The sequence below is a fragment of the Pseudopipra pipra genome, chromosome 12 (genome assembly GCF_036250125.1).
Source record: "Pseudopipra pipra isolate bDixPip1 chromosome 12, bDixPip1.hap1, whole genome shotgun sequence".
NCBI classification, from domain to species: Eukaryota; Metazoa; Chordata; class Aves; order Passeriformes; family Pipridae; genus Pseudopipra; species Pseudopipra pipra.
In genome coordinates, this window is record NC_087560.1 from 2878642 (window position 1) to 2898670 (window position 20029).

A 20029-nucleotide genomic window follows, 5' to 3' on the forward strand; every position below is an offset into this window, starting at 1 on the left:
GGCACAATGTAATTCACAGGTGTTTTTCTACAAGTTTAATATTAATTACCTAAAACACTGTAAGGTTGCTGTTGAGTTGCTGTTAGGTCTATTACATAATAGACTAATTCAAGAACAATTAGTGATTGCCAGTGGACCAATGAAATACTTGGAATAAGATCTTAGGCCCTGAATTCCAGCCTGGAGGACATTACCATTGATAAATTGATAAATGCTCTGAGTTGCTCACTCAGGGCTGGATGTGCTGCATAAACAAGCCCCACACACAGAGCTCAAATTCAGGGCAGAAGTTTCTCTGTAAATTAATCTGAATAAGCACTTGAATCATTTCTTCGATCGAGGATATTTTTATCAATGCCTCTGTAAGTGCAAGCTGCTTTCCCTCCTGCTTTGGGGCACACAGCAAAAAGCCTTTCCCCCCGTGCCTGAGAAAGCACAAAAATGACTGTACGATTGCCTGGCACCGCTCGGTGCTGAGCTCACCCAACCACGGCCAGTTCTGCTGGGGAAGGGTAAAACAGCCTGAGCGGTGCCCTCACACAGCCACCCTGCCCTGGGCAGCCCTGGCAGCAGGAGCAGCTGAGCCCTGGCACTCACCAGGCCCGGCATCGATGGATTTGACCTGCTTGCCCGTGTCCAGGTCCCAGAGGCGGATGTGGGCGTCCAGGGAGCTGGAGGCGGCGATGGCGCCCGTGTGGCTGATGTCCACCGACACCACCCCCAGCTGGTGCCCCTCCAGCGTCCACTGCAGGTCCAGCTTCTCGTCGTTCCTGGGGGGCAAGGGGAAGGGGAGCCCTGTTAGGAACAGCTGGGGGGGCTGGATGATCCCCAAAGCAAACACACCACCCACGTCCCTCCAGTTTAACTCAAGGGGGATCCAAGGCCACCCACGGAAGAATCTCTTTCCAGAGAGGGTGGTCAGACATTGGAATGGGCTGCCCAGGGAAGTGGTGGATTCTCCGTCCCTGGAGGTGTTTAAGATAAAACTGGATGTGGCATCAGTGCCATGGGCTGGGAACTACGGTGGGGGTGGATCAAGGGTTGGACTGGATGATCTCAGAGGTCCCTTCCAACCCAGCTGATTCTGAGATTCTGTGATTCTATGGAATGGGAAGAGAGTGATGCACAAACTCTCTGTACTCAAAGAACTCACCAATCAATCACTGACCACATTCCTGCAGAGCAGGCACTTCACCCTCAGTTTGGGAACCACCCAAAAATGTCCATCCCACAGCAGGCTGTGGGTGCCCACAGAGCCAAAGCTCCTCTGTCAGCACAGCAGGACATGGTTATAACCATAGCCAAGCTCCCCATGTCCCTGAAGTGGAGCTCACACTTCACACTGCTTGGCCCGAGAGACAGAACAACTTCTTTGCAAAAGCACCTCCATGAGGGTTACCAGGGTTTATTTACCTTTTACTAAAAAAAAGCAAGCTGTCATTTCCTCTTTCACTCACTTCCCATTATTCCTTTCACAGGACACATCTCCAAGCTGTCTCATCAGAGGCTGCATTTCTCATTCCTTGGTTTAGAAACAAATCAGGTGTTGTCTGGCAGACAACATGCAAAGTCTGATGTGCATTTCCAAAGGGGTTCCCATTCTGTGGCAATCAGAGCCCACCAGAATGCCCCCCTCCAAGAGAAAGCCCCCCCCACCAGTGAAGTTCTCCTGCCCAAGGGAACAGCTCTGTGTGCCAAGCCAACCCTTCCCTGGCATGACTTCTCAATCCCTGTGCACTGTGGAAGTCCAAAACTGCTGCATCTCCACACTGACTACTTCCAAGGCCTAAAACTGGTTAAAACACGGAGCACTCACCACTTCCAGACCTTCACCAGGTCATCCAGAGAACCAGAGATCACCGTTTCAGAACCATCATTTTTATTTTTCCCCCAGGCCACCGACCAAATGGCATCATCGTGGGCTGAGAGGGGAGACAAGCACAGAAATGAAAGACTCAGTGGTTTCTGCTGACAGGAGACAACCAGCGGCGCTGGTGAGCGCTGCAGTGGTTGAGCGCAGTGCTGGCACTGGCCCTCCTCTCCCAGAGCCCACTCTTCGTTGTTGTGTGACCCAAGGCACGGCTGAACAAACAGCACGGCAACTCAGATCTATCCATTATATAGCCACGACCAGCTCTCCTCACACCTACACCTGCCATTACCAACTTCAATCGCCCCAGAACACCAACAGTGCCCAACCCGCCAGCGTTAGCTCACCTTGCTCTTGCTTGAAGAGAATACCGTACTAGAAAGAAAAAAATAACTAATATTACACATGAGCAGCCTACAAACAGCCAGGCCAGAGGTCGGCGGAGCTGAGGCGGTGTGTTTATTTACCTGCGTGGTCATTTCTGTGGGAGCGACCCGGCGGGAGCGGCCTGGGAGCAGCCGCGCACAGCGCCTGCCGCGTCGCGCCGCGATGACGTCACTACCACCGAGAGCGCGGCGAGAGTGCCTCTGCCTAGCGCCCCGTCGCCCTCTAGCGCCGCCTTGTGGCCGGGAGGCTCCCCCGCCCCATGCGGCCACAGCCCGGCAGGAGCGGCCCCGCGTCCCACAGAGCCCTCAGGGACAGCGGGGCTGAGCCCCTCGATCCGTCAGAGCCGTCACGGACAGCGAGGCTGAACCCCCCGATTCCTCAGTGCCTCAGGGACAGCGGGGTTGAGCCCCCCGATCCCTCAGGGACAGCAGGGCTGAGCTCTGCAATCCCTCAGAGCCCTCACGGACAGTGGGGCTGAGACTCCCCATCCCGATCCCTCAGGGACAGCGAGGCTGAGCCCCCCGATCCCTCAGTGCCTCAGGGGCAGCGGGGCTGAGCCCCCCGATCCCGATCCCTCAGGGACAGCGGGGCTGACCCCCCATCCCAGGTCCCTCAGTTGTGTCCCCAGTTCGCAGCTGCAGTGCCATGGCAGCCCCCCCGTCCCCTCCCGCTCTCCCAGTGACCCCCCGGGCGCGGGGCCGGGGCTCTCCAGGAGCCCTGAGCGCCTCTGGACTGCGGTACCACCGTCGTGCTGGAGGCACAGGGGGATGAGGGCTGCCCTCCGTGTGAGGAGCTCCATGAGCGCGTAGCCTGAGGCTGGAGCAGGCCCGGGGCAGGCAGGGCACGGCGCCGACCGACCCCGCGCTCCGGGCACTCTGTGACACCGCCGCGATCCTGCCCCTGGCTCTGATCACAGCACAGAGGGTTCAACTTCCCACAGTCACAGCACCACTGAGGTTGGAAAAGCCCTCCATCAAGTCCAGCCTGTGACTGATCACCACCTTGCCAACTAAACCAGAGCGCTGAGTGCCACGTCCTGTCGTTCCTTGGGCACCTCCAGGGCTGGGCACTCCAAACCTCCCTGGGCAGCCCCTGCCAAGGCCTGACCACCCTTTCCAGCGAGAAATTCCTCCTGATGTCCAACCTGACCCTCCCCTGGCCCAGCCTGAGGCCGTTCCCTCTCCTCCTGTCCCTTGTTCCCTGGGAGCAGAGCCCGACCCCCCCCGGCTCCCCCCTCCTGTCAGGGGGTTGCAGAGCCAGAAGGTCCCCCCTGAGCCTCCTTTTCTCCAGGCTGAGCCCCCCCAGCTCCCTCAGCTGCTCCTGCTGCTCCAGAGAGGAAGTTTCCCAACTAATCATCTACTTCAGACTACAAAGAAAAAAGGTATGACTTTTTTGGAAGCTGAGTTTTTTCAAGTTGCTGCCTCACCTTGAGTTAGAAGTGGAAAAAATGTCTGATTTAAAGTTCAGGAGAATAAATCAGATTCCCCGAGGCTTAAAATTAAAGACAAAAAGCTGGTCTTTCACAGCTTTTAATCTGTTTTTATGTGTACACAAAGCTCTTTGAGATCAATGGAACTTGTCTGAGTAAGCAGAGTAACAACTAAACCAGGAATTCTGAATGTATCTTAACACAGCTCTGCAGTCAAGAATGAAAATCTGGGTAAAACTCTTACACATAATTACAGACTTTTACATATAATTACAGAATCCTTAGTTGTCTGATTAGGCTGAGCTTTCAGAAGACTTTAAGGCGTATTACAATGTATTGAATTTCAGAAAGCCTCATTTTCTCGTGTGTAATGATGCAATGGTGAACATTTTCCCAAAGTAAAAGAAATTACTTCTGTCTCTACCAGGCTTCTTCTAAGAATTCTTCTATTAAAATGTGCACTTAAAATGTAGTTCTTTCACCTTATGTTCAAACAATCAGGATTTGGTTCTGCAGTTCTGTATGGAGTACTGCAGGACTGTAACATAATCTTTGACTGACGAAGTGTTTCTAATCCCTCCAGAGTTTTCACATCATGCAAAGTTCTCCTTTCTCCACGCTGGTATTTACTTTGTACACAGAACACCTCAGACCCTCCTGGGAAAAGGTTGTTATTGTTCTCCTGTGAGTGCAGAGTGAGACTGTGTGTTATTTCCTGCATCACTTATGACACAAATCTGTATTTGTTAGAGTGAAAGCTGATTAGATGCTGCTTTGGTGCATCAAGAGGATAATCTGAAGCAAAGTGTGCCACATGTTTGATTTACAGATAGACTGTCTCCTTGGAATAGTAACTGAGAGCATGTTTCTGTCTGTCTGTCCTTGCTCTGGAGCACCAGGACGTGCTGTGTCTGTGGGTATTTCAGCCCTAACCACAATAATGCTTTAGCAGTGCCTCTGTGCTTAAATGACAGCTTTTAAACCATGTTCAGGGGGAAAACACGACATATTAAAAGCCATTATGATCACCCTCATGTTGTGCTTACACAGAGAAGTGGATTAGGCTGAGGCTTTGGGTGCCACATAAACATGGCAAAAGGCACTCCCCAGCCTGAAGCTCAGTGGCAGAGAACACACTGGGAGCAGAACACAGCTTCAAACCCAGCAGGCTGAGAGCCACTGTGTCCTGCTCTTGCAATCCCAGTCCAGATCAGCATTCACAGCTCAGCACCTGCCCAGCCTCACACACCACCCCAGTGCCAAGTAAGCCTTGATTTATTAAGGTCTTGAAGACACATGAGCCTCCACACAGCAGCAGGGCTGGATAATTACCTGGGAGCTCCAGCTCTGCAGGTACAGGAACACTGCAGCATTCAAATGTCAGACATGTCAACTTCTCTCCCTGCTCCACACTAAATAATTCATTTGAGGGAAATGGGAATGGTATTTAAGTTATGTGTGGGGTGTGCCAAAGTGGTAATACACAAATAGGTATTTTTGTGGTTATCAGAGTCAGGCCATGGCAGCTTAGAAAGGGAGCTGTGTAACACTGTACCTGCTGAGGGCTGGATTTAATTCCAGGCCCCTTTCAGGAGCAATCCATCAATTTTGGGTTTGATTTTCCATCTTAGGGTTCAGTGTAGGATCAGTCACAGAAACCTGCAGGCACTGCAGAAACAAAGGGTGACTTCTTGCAGAGCACAGACTCTGCATGCAGAGATACATACATATATATATATATATGTATTTCATCTGCCCGTTGTGGGGCAGCAGCAGCAAGAGCATCTCTGTCCCCTTTCCAGGAGCAAGGGGTTGGCATTCACAATGACACATTAATCACTCCACATCCTGTGTCTGGGGACTCTGAACAGTTGTGGCAGCAGCTAGGAATCCTTCTGTTACCTGATGTGCCTCTAGGAGATCATTAAGGGGCTGTGTTCCTGGCAGGGAATTGGAATGGCATTTGCACTGTTTGCTCTTTCATTTCAGATCTCTGTGCCCTCCATCAAGGCACTCACAGCACATCCACATGTTTTGTGCAGCCTGTGTCAGCACTGCAGGGCATTAGCACTGGGACAGTTGAGGCAAAAGCAAGAGCCACAGAAAATCAGATCCTAATACAGTCTTCAGTTCCACTTTTGAAACTAGTCCAGTTCCTTGCATGCAGATCTGATGAACTTTCAGCTTTTGTTGGTTTTCCTCTGCTCACTTATTTTGTTATATCTTTTTTTTTTCAGCTGCTGTCCCCTTTCTTCCCTTTTCTTGCCACTTCATATGCTTTTTCACTCATAGGTTTGTCTTTGATGGTCCCAAGCAGCTGAATTGGGAGCTGGAGTTGAATATAAACCTTCCTGAAATTCACAGAGGTTCAAATCGAAGTTTTGCTTTAAAAAACCCCTCTTGTCTTAGTTCCAACAACATCCACTGTAAAGGCACCCCTTGTTTCAGGTGATGGCACCACACCCACCAGCCTTGGCACTGCAGGAGTTGGAACTACAGTCACATCTTTAGTCCCAGGGCTGGCCAAAACAGGGAAATGATATAATGGAAAAGCTCTTCTTTGAGAATCTGAAACCAAGTCCAAATATTAATGACATTCTTGCCCTATGAGTTAAGGAAGGATCATTATCCCATTTCACAGAAGGGTGAAATCTGAAGCAAGCTGACGAATTTAGTCAGTGGTAGATCGAGGAATGGAACCCTCTTGGTATGTGCCCTAACTCAGGGGGTACCTGCACACTGACACTGCTTTAAGTTTACACTTAAATACAAATTGTTTCACTAGCAAGAAAGCAAGGATTTCCATGTAGTCATTCAGCAAGCAGGGAAAAGTACTTGAGACAGACAAAAATGGAAAGGAAAATCAAAACTGCCAGAGAATCAACCTAACAGGAATGAAAATGAAACTTAGCACTTGCAGGAATAAATCTTTCCCTGGCCAGAGGTGTCCTGATGGGGTTCTGGTCAGGGGAAAGCTTGGCCTGGAGAGCACTTTCCTTCAAAAGGGATGAGGTTCCTTCGGAATGGAGAGATTGGAGTGAATGAACAGCTGGTTCTAGGAAGAAAAGAAGAAAATAAAACAGTTAATTAAACAAATAAATCCTAACAGCTAGACTCTCCCCTCCGTGGAAGCAACCTCATCCCCACTGTCACCTGCAGAGAAGCTGGAATGGTGAGGTGTGATTACAGGCCTTTTAATCTCCTGCTTATGGCATGTATAGTTCAAAGGGAACCTTTCAGAGCACACTTGGTTTGAAAGGAATAATCAAATAACAAACAAAAAGCAGAAGTCATTGTTCTTCATGATTTTCTTATCATTGGTCTGTGCTTGATGGTAACTGAACCCGAACGTTATTTTTCAGCCTATCTTCTCTTTATCCCTGGGAGAAGACTTCAGTTCTTCCTTCATTTATTTGTTTGATTTCATCAGAATTATCGTATTTTATTCTTTACTTTGTTCTCTCTCACAGCTTTCCTTTTTTTTTTTTTTTATGGGGCAAGAGGTGGGTCAGGGAGAGTTTCTGAGACCTTCCCCTGAGCCTGAGATGTTGACTGCCTCCACTGAAGGCCACCACGATAAAAGAAACATCTGGTACTCATTTTTCAGGATTGAAATAAGGCCCTCTTAAAACATCATGCATGTAGTTGGGACTGGCTTATACAAAGCACAAAGTTTCAACCCATACATCAAATCCAGCAGTAAAACTTTGCTCTCCAGGATGATGAATTTCACATGTTTCACCAAAATTAACGTGTGCCCCTCGCCACTGTGGTTTCAGATACACATGGCAGGTAGTGAGGACCTGACCTAACCTCATGTACCAACATTTTTTCTGACCTGTACAGACAAAGGCTTGAAGAGGTTGCTGCTCTGGGAGACAGAGAGAAGGGAAGGGGTTTCCTCCACCTGCTGTGGGACATTCTCTGCCTGACCAAGCTGCTTATGGTTCACTAATGATGCAGTGAAGGCATCGTGGATCCAGGCTCTGGATGTGTGATTTGCTCCACTGAAAAATGTTATTAACTTTATGCTTCTTAGGGAATCTCTTTATAAATTGACAATTCACTTAGCTGCTAAAATTGGCTTTTAGCCAGTTTTTTTGCTGGAGTAGGGAGCCAGAAACTGGCTTGGCAATGTGACACCTTTGTAACGTCAAGGGTCTTTTTTATATGGAAAACTTTTACAGGATCCAATGTAGAGGACACAACTCTGGCTTTTGAGAATAATTAGTAGGAAAACTCAGGGAGAAAACCCTTCGTTCACGGGCAGTGGGTGCAAAGAAGGTTAATAATTAGCTCAGATACCCTCAGAAACCTCTAGTTGTGTTTAGTAAGTGTTTGCTCCTGTGTATTTTTGTGTCACCATCTAGAATATATTTACATAAATAGGCACTTAGCTCTTCCCTGCCTGGTGTCCATTTGCATGGGTTGCTGGCAGGCAGAATATATGGATACACTTGGCTCAACCAGCCAATTACTTTGCCACTTATCTTCATGTCACTGCCCTGCTTTGTTATTGCAGCCCTCAATGCCACTTCTGTCTTCATCAACACTGTCTCATTCATGCTGTTTGCTTTGATGACTTTGCTGGGCAACCTCTTTCGTGTGCTTGTGTCCTTCTGAGAGAGGCTTATTCTTCTGCAGTCTGGCCCCCAACCCCCTGTGAACTGCAGGTATTACCCTTACACAGAGGAGCTGTGCTGGGGGATAAATGCTGGTGCTCTGCATGCTCTGGCTGCCCTGGGAGTCAGGGGGAGGAGGGCTGAGCATGGCACACCATGAAACATCACATTCACCTACCTCTGATGCTTGAATCAAACCCTGTGAGTTTGTTAACTCATTGTGTCGGTCGCTGGCTGTGAAAACCCATTTTACAGTGGTGATTCAACATCCTATTTCTGCACAGCAAGAGCGTGTGTTCATGTCCCAGAGATTTTACTAGTCCCCAACACGTGTTCTCTACTGAATCAGTTCCATAAATACCTCATATAAAGCGCTGGACACTTTTGTGAGTTCCCATCAGAAGTACTTCATTCACATTTGACATTGTACCAGTGATGGGTGTTTCATATAATGGAAAAAAAATTCCAGGCTTGTAATGAGGTGATTGTTTGACTGCTTTGGTCCACCTATGTTTAGTGATGTGTTACTGACACGAGCAGGAGCATGGCATGAGGAAATAATAGATTTTGTATGTAAAGGAATTGTCATCCATGCTGTGATACCAGGAAATCTTCAGGTCTGTCTGTTTTCTCCAACAAAAAAACCTTTCCTTTGACATTTTTAACATTTGAGTTAATTTATGAGCTGACATCTGGAACCCTGTGCTTTTTGACAAGACATTCTTCAATTTTGGCTTGGAAATACCATCTAAATGCAAGTGTCCCTTCCAAATTGAACTTCCAAGTTCCCAAAACCACAGTGGAAAACTCCTGAGGAAAGGTTTTCTTTTAGAGATTAATACATTGAAAATACTGAGAGTGCAAGTTTCCCTGTGGTGTCTTGGCCCTCGAGGGTAGAGGTACTGAGGTATTGAGCCCCAAATATGTTCATTGTATGATGTTTGCCCAGTGTCAGTGAAGTGGCTTTTGCACTGCACAGGAACCAGTGCCTTCTGCTTCGGCTGAAAGAGAAAAACTAGTTTCTGCAGCTGTCCTGAGCCCTGTTTGCATCTGTGACCCACTTAGCTCGTGGTGCTGCCTAATGGAGGAAGTCGTGCACAACATCTCTGGAATGACACCTAGGCCAGAGCTGATCCTGCATGAAAACAATTACCCACTGACCCCAACACTTCCCAGGTCAGGAAGGAAGACAGTGATTTTTAGGCACCAAATCCCATGAAGTGCAGTCAGTAGCTCTCAGTTACTAGTCTTAGTTCAGGTGTTGTTACTGACAGAGATTCAGCAGCTTGTTGTTTGAGGTGCTGCAGTCCCTGTGGAATTAACTGGAATATTCCCAGTGTGAGTGCCATCACTGATGTTCCTGTGACGTGCAGTGTGTCACAGCAGCAGTGGATGGGACTGGGACAAGTCCCTGTCTGGCAGTTCACCAGGACAAGCTGTGCCATAGGGACTTTAACATAAAAATACCTGAATGTTGGCCAGCACAGCATTCACCAGTCAGGTGCAAACAGACAACACATAAACGTGGCCTTAGAAAGCAGAGAACGAGTTTTGGCCCAGTAGCTCAGTACTGAATGAGAGAAGGGGCAGCAGTGGCCCTGTCTGGGCTGCCATTATAAGTGGAGATTTTGTGAGAGTGCTCAGAAGGTGGAGGGGTTTGTCTGGCTCTTTTGCTCTGCTGAACTGAGCACATACAAGTGTGCTCAGGTCCTGATCCAGCACAGGATCAAGCAGGCACTAAGTGCTTTAGCATTGAAGTACAAGTATTTGCAAACATGATGTATAAGTCATTTCCTGGTTCTGAGCCTTAATAACAAGAGATGAAGGTAATAAAGGCCCCCTCCCATGTCCTCAGTGAAGATTGTTGCCCAGATCCTAAAACTGAATCATTTTAAGGAGATATTTTAAACTGATGTTTTGCCTAGGTCAGATTGGTCAGCTCCTGAGATGGGGATGCTCCTGGAAGAGTCCCCATACATTTTGATAAAATGTGGGTGGGCTATGGGGGCCTCTGTGAGAAGAGTCACCTTTCAACATAAAAGGTGCTCTATCAAACATCAGAAGAGAAAATGGGAAATTCAGCTTCACAGCCGGTGGTCTAAATATTGGCACATGATCCTCTGCAGCAGTTTTAGATTTTGAAAAGCAGCTTTTCCAGCACGTGTTTAGAATTGGAATAATTTACAATGTGAAGAAAAAAACAAATGACAGATTTCCAGTGTAAGTCTGAAGGACCAGCCGTCTCCTGTTTCCATGTACTGCTTCCTGTGCCAGGTTTTGACTTCTGAGGAACCGAGCAAGGCCCAGGAGAAGGCCTCTGCTGGGAGAGGAATGCACAAAAGCTAAAGGACACTCAGTAATGTGAGCTGGAATCTGATATACTGTGGAGCCTTAAGTCCTGCATAGCCAGGATCTGGTCATCTCCTCCTGGCCCTGGACGGGGAAGAGCATAAACCTGGCTGGCTGTTTGTCCTCAGCAGGATGTCAGTTGTGTTGCATGTGTGTTCACCTCTCCTTCTGTGCAAATCCCAGCAAGAACAGACTGGGAAGTTCCTGGGTTTATTACACGTGGTGATAGAAATGTGTTATAGCAACTGCTGATAAGGTGCTGATTTAAAGAGAAGCAGCCTGTAAGTCCTGGTCTCAGTGGACACTTTTAGCTTAGAAAGACTGAATAAAAGCAGAAGGGTTTTTGACTGCCTCAGTAATGAACATCTTGAATTTGAGGGCTAGATTTCCTCCAAATGCAAGTGGACAAAACTCAGTTGTTAACAGAGTGAGCTTGCCTCTGAGGATTTTACAATGTCCAGCTCCTTAAAGAAAATATCAGCTTGCTGAGTAAACACAGTCTCCTTTGCTTTGCTGTCTCTGTACTGATGTCTGCTCAAATTTTTTTTGCTACTGCTGGTCTGGGATTTTTGTTGTGTTTTTATGGGGAATTTGTTTTGTTGTGGGGTCTTTTTGTGGTTTTTTGTTTGTTGGTTTGAGGGGGGTTGTGTGTTGGGTTTGGGGGTTTGGGTTGGATTTTTGCTTTGTTTAGTGGGGTTTTTTTCATTTTGTTGTGCTTCTTTTTTTTCTTTTTGTATGAATGGGTCACTTTCCAGTCTCCTTGCATTAGGGCGTGGTAACAAGATCCAATGTGACAGTTCCCCAACTGTTCCAATGTTTTCAAGAGGGAGGTGTGAGGCAGCAAAGGAAGGCTCTGCCCTCAAAGGAATTTAACCTCTTGGAAAACGCAGTCTCGGGTCCTTCCAGGCACTTCATTGACCGACTTTTCAGCAAACTGCTGAAACCTAATTGGACCATGTCTGGATGGGTAAAACAGATGGGGGAGACAGTCCATAAGCAAGGGGGAAGATGGGCTGGGAAATGTGAGATACCCCCCAGGCTGGTGTGGGCTGCCCTGGCTGTCCTCAGACTGGCACACTGTGCAGGAGAGAGGAAACAGCCCCAGGAAGTGGGACACTGCCTCTGGCCTTACCTGCTGCTCTGGGGGGAAGTCGAGCTGGTGTGAGTCACATCAACCTCTGTGCTGAGGCCAGAGGACACAAACTGGGCAGGGTGGGCACACTCTGGGCTCCAGGGAGGAGGAACTGCAGCACTCTGAGTGGTGGAGAGGAGGGCTGGAGGGAAGGGCAGAGGGTGTGCTCCCTGCTACCCGTGAGACAGCTGCAGGCCAGTGCCCATGAACTGCTGCTGCTGCAAAACAGTGGCTGGGGAACATGAGCACCCCTCTCCAGAGCTTCCTTCATCCCCTCCTCCCTCTTTTAGGTCACTACCTCAAAAAGAAGAAGAGAAATCCCAGGGTTTGCTGGCTGGTCCTGCCCTGATGCAATCCCAGCAAGACAACAAATTTTTTTTTACATCATGCCAAACTCCTCTCAAGAACAGCCATAACCTTTTTGGGGTTTTTTGGAGTGGCTGTGTTTTCTTTTCACCTCTGCTGAAACCAAAATCCATGACCTATGTTCTGAAACCTACACCATAAACTGAATTCTGATCAGACCATCCCATCACTGCAGTGCATTCCACTGCAAATGCACATGCTCAGAAAAATTATTGCTGTAGGCATAATACTTGTGGTTTAGGTGCATATTTTCTTGCCAAATTGTTATAATTAAAAGCACTGATATGAGAGGTCCAGGAATGCAGAACTGGCATCCCTTTGTGAGGCCTGTGTGTGATAAAGGATCCACGGGGAGTGTAAGTGAAGTCTACACCACAGGACAATAAGCACTGCAGAAAAGAGGACTTTAGGGAGAGATCTGAACTAGAGCAGGAAGAACAAACTCAAGGATTCAGAATGAATCCAAAGACCCCCACTCCAGTGGGTGATTGCAGATTTCTGCTGGAGACCTCCAGCTCTGTGCAAAGGTGACTGTCCCCTTGATGCTTCTGACTCCCCACAATTTCAAAGGAAATGCTTTCTTGTGTGTAGCTGTAGTTGTTCAGTTGTACTTGCAGGTAGAAGTGAGCTGGTAAAATGAGTGTAAAATTAGTACCAGGTTGTAATTATTAAGGCATATTTGTTGAAGTAAATCTCTTATGTATCTCTGAGTAATGTCATTTCCCCCCCCCCCCAGTTTCAGTTGGAATCACTGTACTCCCAACCAGCTGGAGTCCAACCTAGCCAAAAAGAGCTCATTATCTTCCTTTGTCTTTCCCAGTCACTGAGGAAAACGTAACCATTGGATGTATTTCTCAGATCTGTTTCTCAGAATTCACATTGCCTCTTTCCTATGTTATTATCTGCCCATCTCCAAAGCTTGTATAGTCTTTCCCCATAATATCTCTATGACAGTGACAGCCACAGGGCTAAACTTTAACTCTGGGACTCAAGTCTCTGCTGCTATAATATTCTTTTCTCTGCCTTGATGGTTTGGATTGCTCTATTCACAATGATTTTGCTCTAACAATTCTGACTCGTGCACAGACTCACTTGCTTTTGTAACTTTATCCTGCCAAGCACAAGCTACTTGTCTTCACTCTCAAGACCATTCCTAGCTACAAACTGTGGCCCTTTTATCATCTGGCACTCAGAACAAAAGGTTCTGCAATAATCTTGTAACAATGGGCTGTTACAAGTGGAGTCCCCTTCTCTTTTTCACGTGCAACAGTACATTTGTCCTGAGCAGCCTCTTTGGTTTCACTGGGCATCCTTGAGAGATTGCATACAGCCCATTTGAGTAAGGCCAGGAAAATCTGCTCTGAGTTGTTATTATTATTATCATTATTATCATCATTATAAAATAAATAATCTCCAGATGAAACAATTGGATGGATGTCAAACTCAGCATCCTTTGAAAGAGCAGAGTCCCCAGAACAGATGTATCCCCACGTTAGCAGCGTTACAAATGCACTAAAGAGATGCCCCCACTGCAGCATCCATCAGCTCATGTCTGGAAATAACTGGGGTAAGAAAACTGTGAATAATTAGCATAATTAAAACAACCCCTGTACAATCACAACTACAATACTGCACCATTAGCTGGTTTAGAGAGCTTTCAGAGACAGTTATGGATAGATTTAAAAGTGCCTCGTTGAGCCAATAAGCTGATTTATTACTCTTTGATCTTTCTGTGCCCAGGGCTGTGCTCTTTGCAGTTAATAGTAGTCATTCTTGGTAATGATGAAACTGCTTTAAAATGAGCATTAATGGAGACTTAATTAACTATCATGATATCAGCTGGAAATAGCTCTTGTGGCCACAGAGAATCCTGCAGTCATGGAGAGATGATTGGATTTAACAGTTTTTCTGAACAAAACAGCTCCTTTCAAGTCCAAGATTTAGACTTTCCTAGGACAGCAGCTGAAATTCATTGCCATGATGAAGAATAGCACATCTCTGTTTGGTTTGTTTATTTGTGCAGTGGGCCAGGGTCTGTTCCTGTGTGGATTATGCTTTATCAGAAAATTAGCACTAACCACTGTGGAGTAGTTGGACATCACTAAAGTTTGGTTTTGAAATATTGAAAAGCAGTGGTTTATGTAGACTGTGATGTAAAAACACATCTTAAACACTGAAAGTGGCATAAATAAGTAATTAGCTGCTTTTCCTTATCTTCTCCCTTGGAGTATGTTCCCCCATTGTCAATTGTATTACGAGTGCATTCATGTGAGAGCACCTTTCTAAGCTTTCTGGAAAATACTCTTTGAGTATGAATGTGACATGCACTTAAGGAAAGCAAGAGCAAACAGCTGAATCTTCATAATATTCCAGATAAAACAGTGCCTTTTCCTAAATGCTTGTGTAACAGGGAAAGCACTGGATCACAGGACAGGTGAGGTTGGAAGAGACCACAGTGGGTCATCTGGTCCAGCCTCCCTGCTCAAGCAGGGTCATCCCAGAGAAAATGGCACAGCATTGCATCCAGATGGTTTTTGAATATCTCCACTGAAGGAGAGAGATCAGTCCCACAGGTGAAGTTCCGTTATTCTGGCCTGCACTGGGCTGTGTGTCAGGGAGGAGTGGTGAGGAGGTGCTGTAGACAAAAGTGTATGTATGAGAAAGACATTATTTGGTTTTCTGTCAGATGAACTTCTTAGATATCAGTGCAGTGACAGCCCTTCTGGCAGGAGTTAATCTTCACAGAGCTGATCCAAGTGGTAGAGAAATACTGATTTTCTACAGCAGCAGCATCTGCAGGGAAGGGCTGTGTTTGTGCCACATCCCTCCCATGGAGGTTTGTGCCACAGGGGTTCCCCCAGAGACGTGAACTGCAGTAGCATCTTCTTTATTTTCTATTCCTGCCTGACCCAGGGGCTTGTTCTGTCACTGAGCTTTCATGTGAGGATGGGGATATAACAAGAAGTTTTAAAATTTAATTTCCAGGGTTTTTTCCTTACTAAATCCAACTGTGGCCTGTCACTGAAAGTGGGAGTTTGCTTTCATCCTATTGCTGTAAACAGGCACCCTGATGAGACACAGAAAACCCAACCAGCTTAAAGCAAGGAGTTAAAACTGAAGGAGGTGCTGCCTGGAGTCCTCCTGCAGGTCTGGGGCTTTGCTACCACTTCTCTTATTTTTTTTTTAAATGCTTTTCTCTGTAGTGTTTAATTGATAAAGACATAAAAGGGGATGTGGAACAACTAAACACTGTGACCCTGCTCCTGCATGTTCATGGGGACCACAGTGACCATGCACAGTCCTGGGTAATGTTCAGGAGCTTTCCCTACCACCTCCAAACCCAAACTAACCCTACAGGGCAGAGCTGGCTCCAGACAGGGTTTGAAGAAAACACCAGAATTTACTGAGCTGACATTTCAGAGACTAAAAGAGTTGAAAATACTATCAGAACAATGTTTTGTCTCCAATTCTTTACACTTACAGGAATTTGCAGGAAAGTCACAGACACATATGATTGCATTTCTTAGTTTGTGGCACCTTTAAATTATATCAGTTTTATGTAAACATAATATTCAGATAGATAGTAATAGAACATTAGATCCCTACAGTACTGTTCTTTTAAGTTGCAGGCTAAGGGACGTGATTTTTCTTCATATTCTTCTGATAAAATTCCAAATATCAATTATTTCTTTTTGTCCCACAAGTGAAGCAATTAGCCTGGGGGAGATGCCAAGAACTTCAAAACTGTTCCAGAGCGTTGGCTTGGCTGCCTGATGGCTTTGTAAAGTGACTGTTTCTGACACTCCCCTCATCTTCCACACATGCACACGGCGCTGCCCGAATGTTCTCATCCACTTCACCATTCCCTGGTGTCTGGGGATCACAAAGAGTCAATGGAGCACAACCACTCCAAACAAGCAGTGGTATCATGAGTAAATGACCTTCTCTTTCCCACTGCTGTCAGTGCCCAAGGCCAGGAGATGCAAGGCTTTAATGTGTTCTGAAAGCAGAGTGCTGGTGTGCTGCTGCTGGGCTGCCACAGGCAGCAGGGAACAGGCTCCTACACATTATAGTCAGGACTTCATGCACTTCATTACTGCTACATGAGCCCTGCCTGGTGTTACATACTATTTACAGTCCACTTGTGATACACATTTAGAACTGGGAGACCACGGTGTAGATCCTTTTTTTCCAGTTTACTGGCAGGTTCACTGGGAAGAACCAAGGTCTGAGCCAAACAAAAATCGAGTTTTACAGATTCTGCAAGGTACTGACGGCTTTTAATTCCTGCTTCAGGAAGCTGTACCACTGGCACACCTTCAGTTAGAGTCCCACAGAGGTAGTCAGCTGTCAGTTTGTCTTTTCAGTGTGTCACTTATCCTTCCTGCTCCCATCTCACTTTTCATGGCCTTTGTGAGTCTGCTTCATATTTTACATGGTGCCCCACCTTCTCTTCTTGTCAGATGTAATAATGTCACAGCATCCACAGGAAGGAATGACATTTGGGAGCTGACTGCACAGGCTGGTTCCCTCATCAGGATCATAGAGTATGACTGCTCCAACACCTCCCCTGTTTTGTGCCTGGCCCTTCCCAAGGTTGGGCACCCCCTCTGCAATGTGTGCCAGCTGAACCAGTGTGAGTCATTTCAGATGTGTGAGGCAATGGCTTGACCCCATAATACATCATATTTGTGGGGTTTCTTCCTGCCCAAAGTGACTGGTGGTGTGCCACACTATACAGAGCCAATGTCACACCCCTCACTGCATGTGAGCATGGTACAGCCAAGCCTTCAGAACTGTCACATAAAACAGAATTTGAAACCTTTAGCCAGCAGCAAACTGTGCTGTCACAGTCATTAGTCTAAAAAACACGGGAAGCACATTAGAGGTTGTTGTGAAAGTATATTCTGCCTAATCACAGCTACAGGCAGTGTCGTTGTGAAGCAAGGAATAAATCATCAGACTGAAGGTCTGATTTAACAGCAGGGAGTCAGAAGGAGTTATCTGCTGTTTACCTTCAAAGGGAAGGTGAACCTTGTGTTTTGTGTCTGTAACTGTTCTAATGAGTTAAGTGTTTCATTATTAAGTCCACAATGCTCAGCCCACTTCCCAAAGGCAAATATTGTATGTAGATCTGGGCTATCTCCAAATCATAAGCAGCAAGATATAGTTCTTTTTTCATAGAGGTTTGCTGGTGTCACTTGAGAAGACCAGCAAACCCTTCCCATGCATAACAGTGATAATGCAGGACAAAGATAATGGGAGCTGGTGCCACAATCTGCCCTTGTGTGCCTTGTCTGCAGAGCAGGATTCCATTGGGACCGAAACGAGGTCCTGCATCCTGCCCAGTTCTTCGTTCCCTCCACTGATCGAGGCTCCTGCTGGGTTTGTCACTTTGCAGGAACAGCTCCCACATGTGGCACCTGGAAGCAGAGGTGTTTGGTGTCCCGTGGGCTGACTGCCGGGGCATCCTGCCTCCTGTGCCACCCCTGTGCCCCAGCAGTGCCACACTGACTGAAATCTGTGGTGCACCAAGCCCTTCCCAGGCAGTGAGCTCAGATTCCTGGAGCACAACAAGCTCCTGAAGGCAGTTTAGTTGCCTTGAAATTCCTCACTTTCCCTCCTGGTTTAGGTCACAGACAGCCCTCCCAGCAATCCTGCTTCTGATATCGGAGCATCTCTGTGTCCAAGGAAGTAGCCTCCATTACTGACCCCCCTCTAAGTTGGTTAGTGAAAGTCTTTTCATTAATTCTGCTCTGGCAGTGGATCACAGAATCTCAGAAACCAAACTGAAAAACAATAGAGAGACTCCATTCAAAGTGGTGTTATGAGCAGAGCCCCTCCTGTTCCAGACAGGAAGATGCACTTAGTGCCTTTCTGTCATAGCTCATTAAGCAAAATCCAAATTAATCAATATGCTCCAATGTCTTCATTTCCAGCTGTGCTACTCTGAAGTTGTGCCTCTGACATATGGGCTCCATTTCTCTTTAGAGATCTTGCTCAGGCATGTAGCCTTCCTTTTCACAGAGGTTTGCCAGCCTGGCTCCCAGATACGGACATTGACCTGTTTGGACCAAGAAAATATCATTTACCTTTATTTATGAAGGGAAAAATCTACGCAGAATTACATCTCTAGCATATGGCATAATGGGGGGTTTAGTCTTGGGAGGGCCTTTTAAATGGAATATTAGAAAAGAGTTGAAAAAGATGAGTGTTGTCTGTGGTCTTTCCTGGTTTAGGTCTGGCTGTTTGCATGGAACTATTGAATTTTCCTTTTGGTTGTAGACTACGGCTTTTAAAATGTGCATGTAATGGCATTTCTTCTTTTGTAACCCATCTGCCCAGTCACAAAAACTAATTGATATATTAAAAAAAAAAGTCTTTCTTTTTTTTTTTTCCTTTTTTCCCTTCTAAAGGGAGAATCTCTTGTATGGGCTGGAAACCAGAGCCCTCTGACAGTCTGGTGACAGAAATTGAGTTCAGATGAGGGGAGGGCTCTTTGTTCAGTGACCCACAGTAATTAATAGTAAAAAGGAAGTGTTTAGCTTTTTGCCCTAAAAATTTGTGGTTTGGGATTGCTGTTTAGGTTTCTGACATGGAAAGATGTCGCTGTTCTTTGCAAAATAAACCAATATTACATTAAAATAAAAATTTAAATATCCCTGCAGCTTCACCGTGGCCCCTTTTTCTGCCACCTCTTCTGAAGAGTGAAGAGATTCTACCAGCACAACCAAGTCTAAAGTTTAGCAATTCCCTTTTAATAGTGTACCTATAGAATAAACCTCCTATTTGTCAGCTCTCATCAAAATACCCTCCTGAAATTCAGCTGCGGTGTTTCACCCAGCCTTACCCTGGGAGCTGATACCTCGGAATTACTTGAGACAACATCCTGTCCTTCTCCCATGTTTTTCCTGTTAACATTATTGAGGGAAGATGCTCGTAGGAAGCTGCTCCGGGCTGGAGGCGTCTGGGCTGCAGATGGGAGAGCTGCCGGCGCTGACATGAGCGCGCTCTGCACTAGGTGGTGCTGCCGGGAGAACCAGGACACACCACCTCCGAGAGAAGAGGGCTTCAAAGACCTTCGGAGACGTGCAGAATTGATTTCCTACATTCTTAGCTCTTTAATGGCCTCTTTTGCGGGAGGGGCTCTTGGGAAAAGGAGACAAAGTGAAAAAAAGTGACTTATTTGTACTAATGGGTTGCATGAACGTGGTCTGCAGCTCCTGAGGGACTGAAGCCCCTGCAGTATGGCCCTGTATCTTGCCCAGAATTCCTGGTTTTCCAGGATGTGTTATACAAAGAGCTTGTGGGTCCTAAAATCTAAACGTAGAAGCCTAAATGCAACATCTTCTTTTGAGAATTTTGTTCATGCTTCCCAAATTTGATTGCTTTCAGCTATTCACCCAAGCATACAGTGAGGCTCAGGAGTAAAAATACTGTGATTCATAGAAGTGCTGAGCACCCTTTCTTTTGACTGACATCAGTGGGAGTTCAAAATAGTATTAACTCTGAAGGCTGAGGTGCTTTTATTTAGATGCCTCATGATAAAGTTTGCTACAAATTTCATCATCCAAGTTTGAAAACTGTGGCCATAATCACTTAGGTCCCTAGAGATGACCCCTCTAATCTTAATTGGCGAGGAAGTGGCTCGAGTTATCTTGATGCTTTCCAGATAATGTTTAGACAAAGAATGTCTGCATTATTCCTTTTCAGTCTGAAATCTGCAGATCTAGTACTAGGGAGGAAGCCTGGAAAACAATGACCTCGTTGTCAGGGCCTCTGGTTTCTGTTGGGAACGGTCACTTGGCCCGTTCAGTTAATAAGCCCCAGAAACCTTCTGAATTAGAAAGAGCAAAGGATGTTAGTTTAGAAGG

The 20029-nt window shown here is 46.5% G+C and overlaps 1 protein-coding gene across 2 annotated transcripts in view; it reads right to left on the minus strand.

Moving 5' to 3' along the window:
• The window catches only part of SKIC8 (SKI8 subunit of superkiller complex), a 110115-nt gene that overhangs the window by 5051 nt on the left and 85035 nt on the right, over positions 1-20029 (minus strand). Inside the window, exons 2-5 of one of the 2 annotated variants that reach the window (XM_064668415.1) lie at positions 2338-2363; positions 2218-2245; positions 1817-1922; positions 598-770 (exon numbers count right to left, since the gene is read on the minus strand). In XM_064668415.1, the coding sequence (XP_064524485.1) occupies positions 598-770; positions 1817-1922; positions 2218-2245; positions 2338-2349 (319 nt within the window). In that variant the 5' untranslated portion in view covers positions 2350-2363. Of the gene's footprint in view, positions 1-597; positions 771-1816; positions 1923-2217; positions 2246-2337; positions 2435-20029 lie in introns of those variants that run through there. The other variant, XM_064668414.1, reaches the window with a different exon arrangement.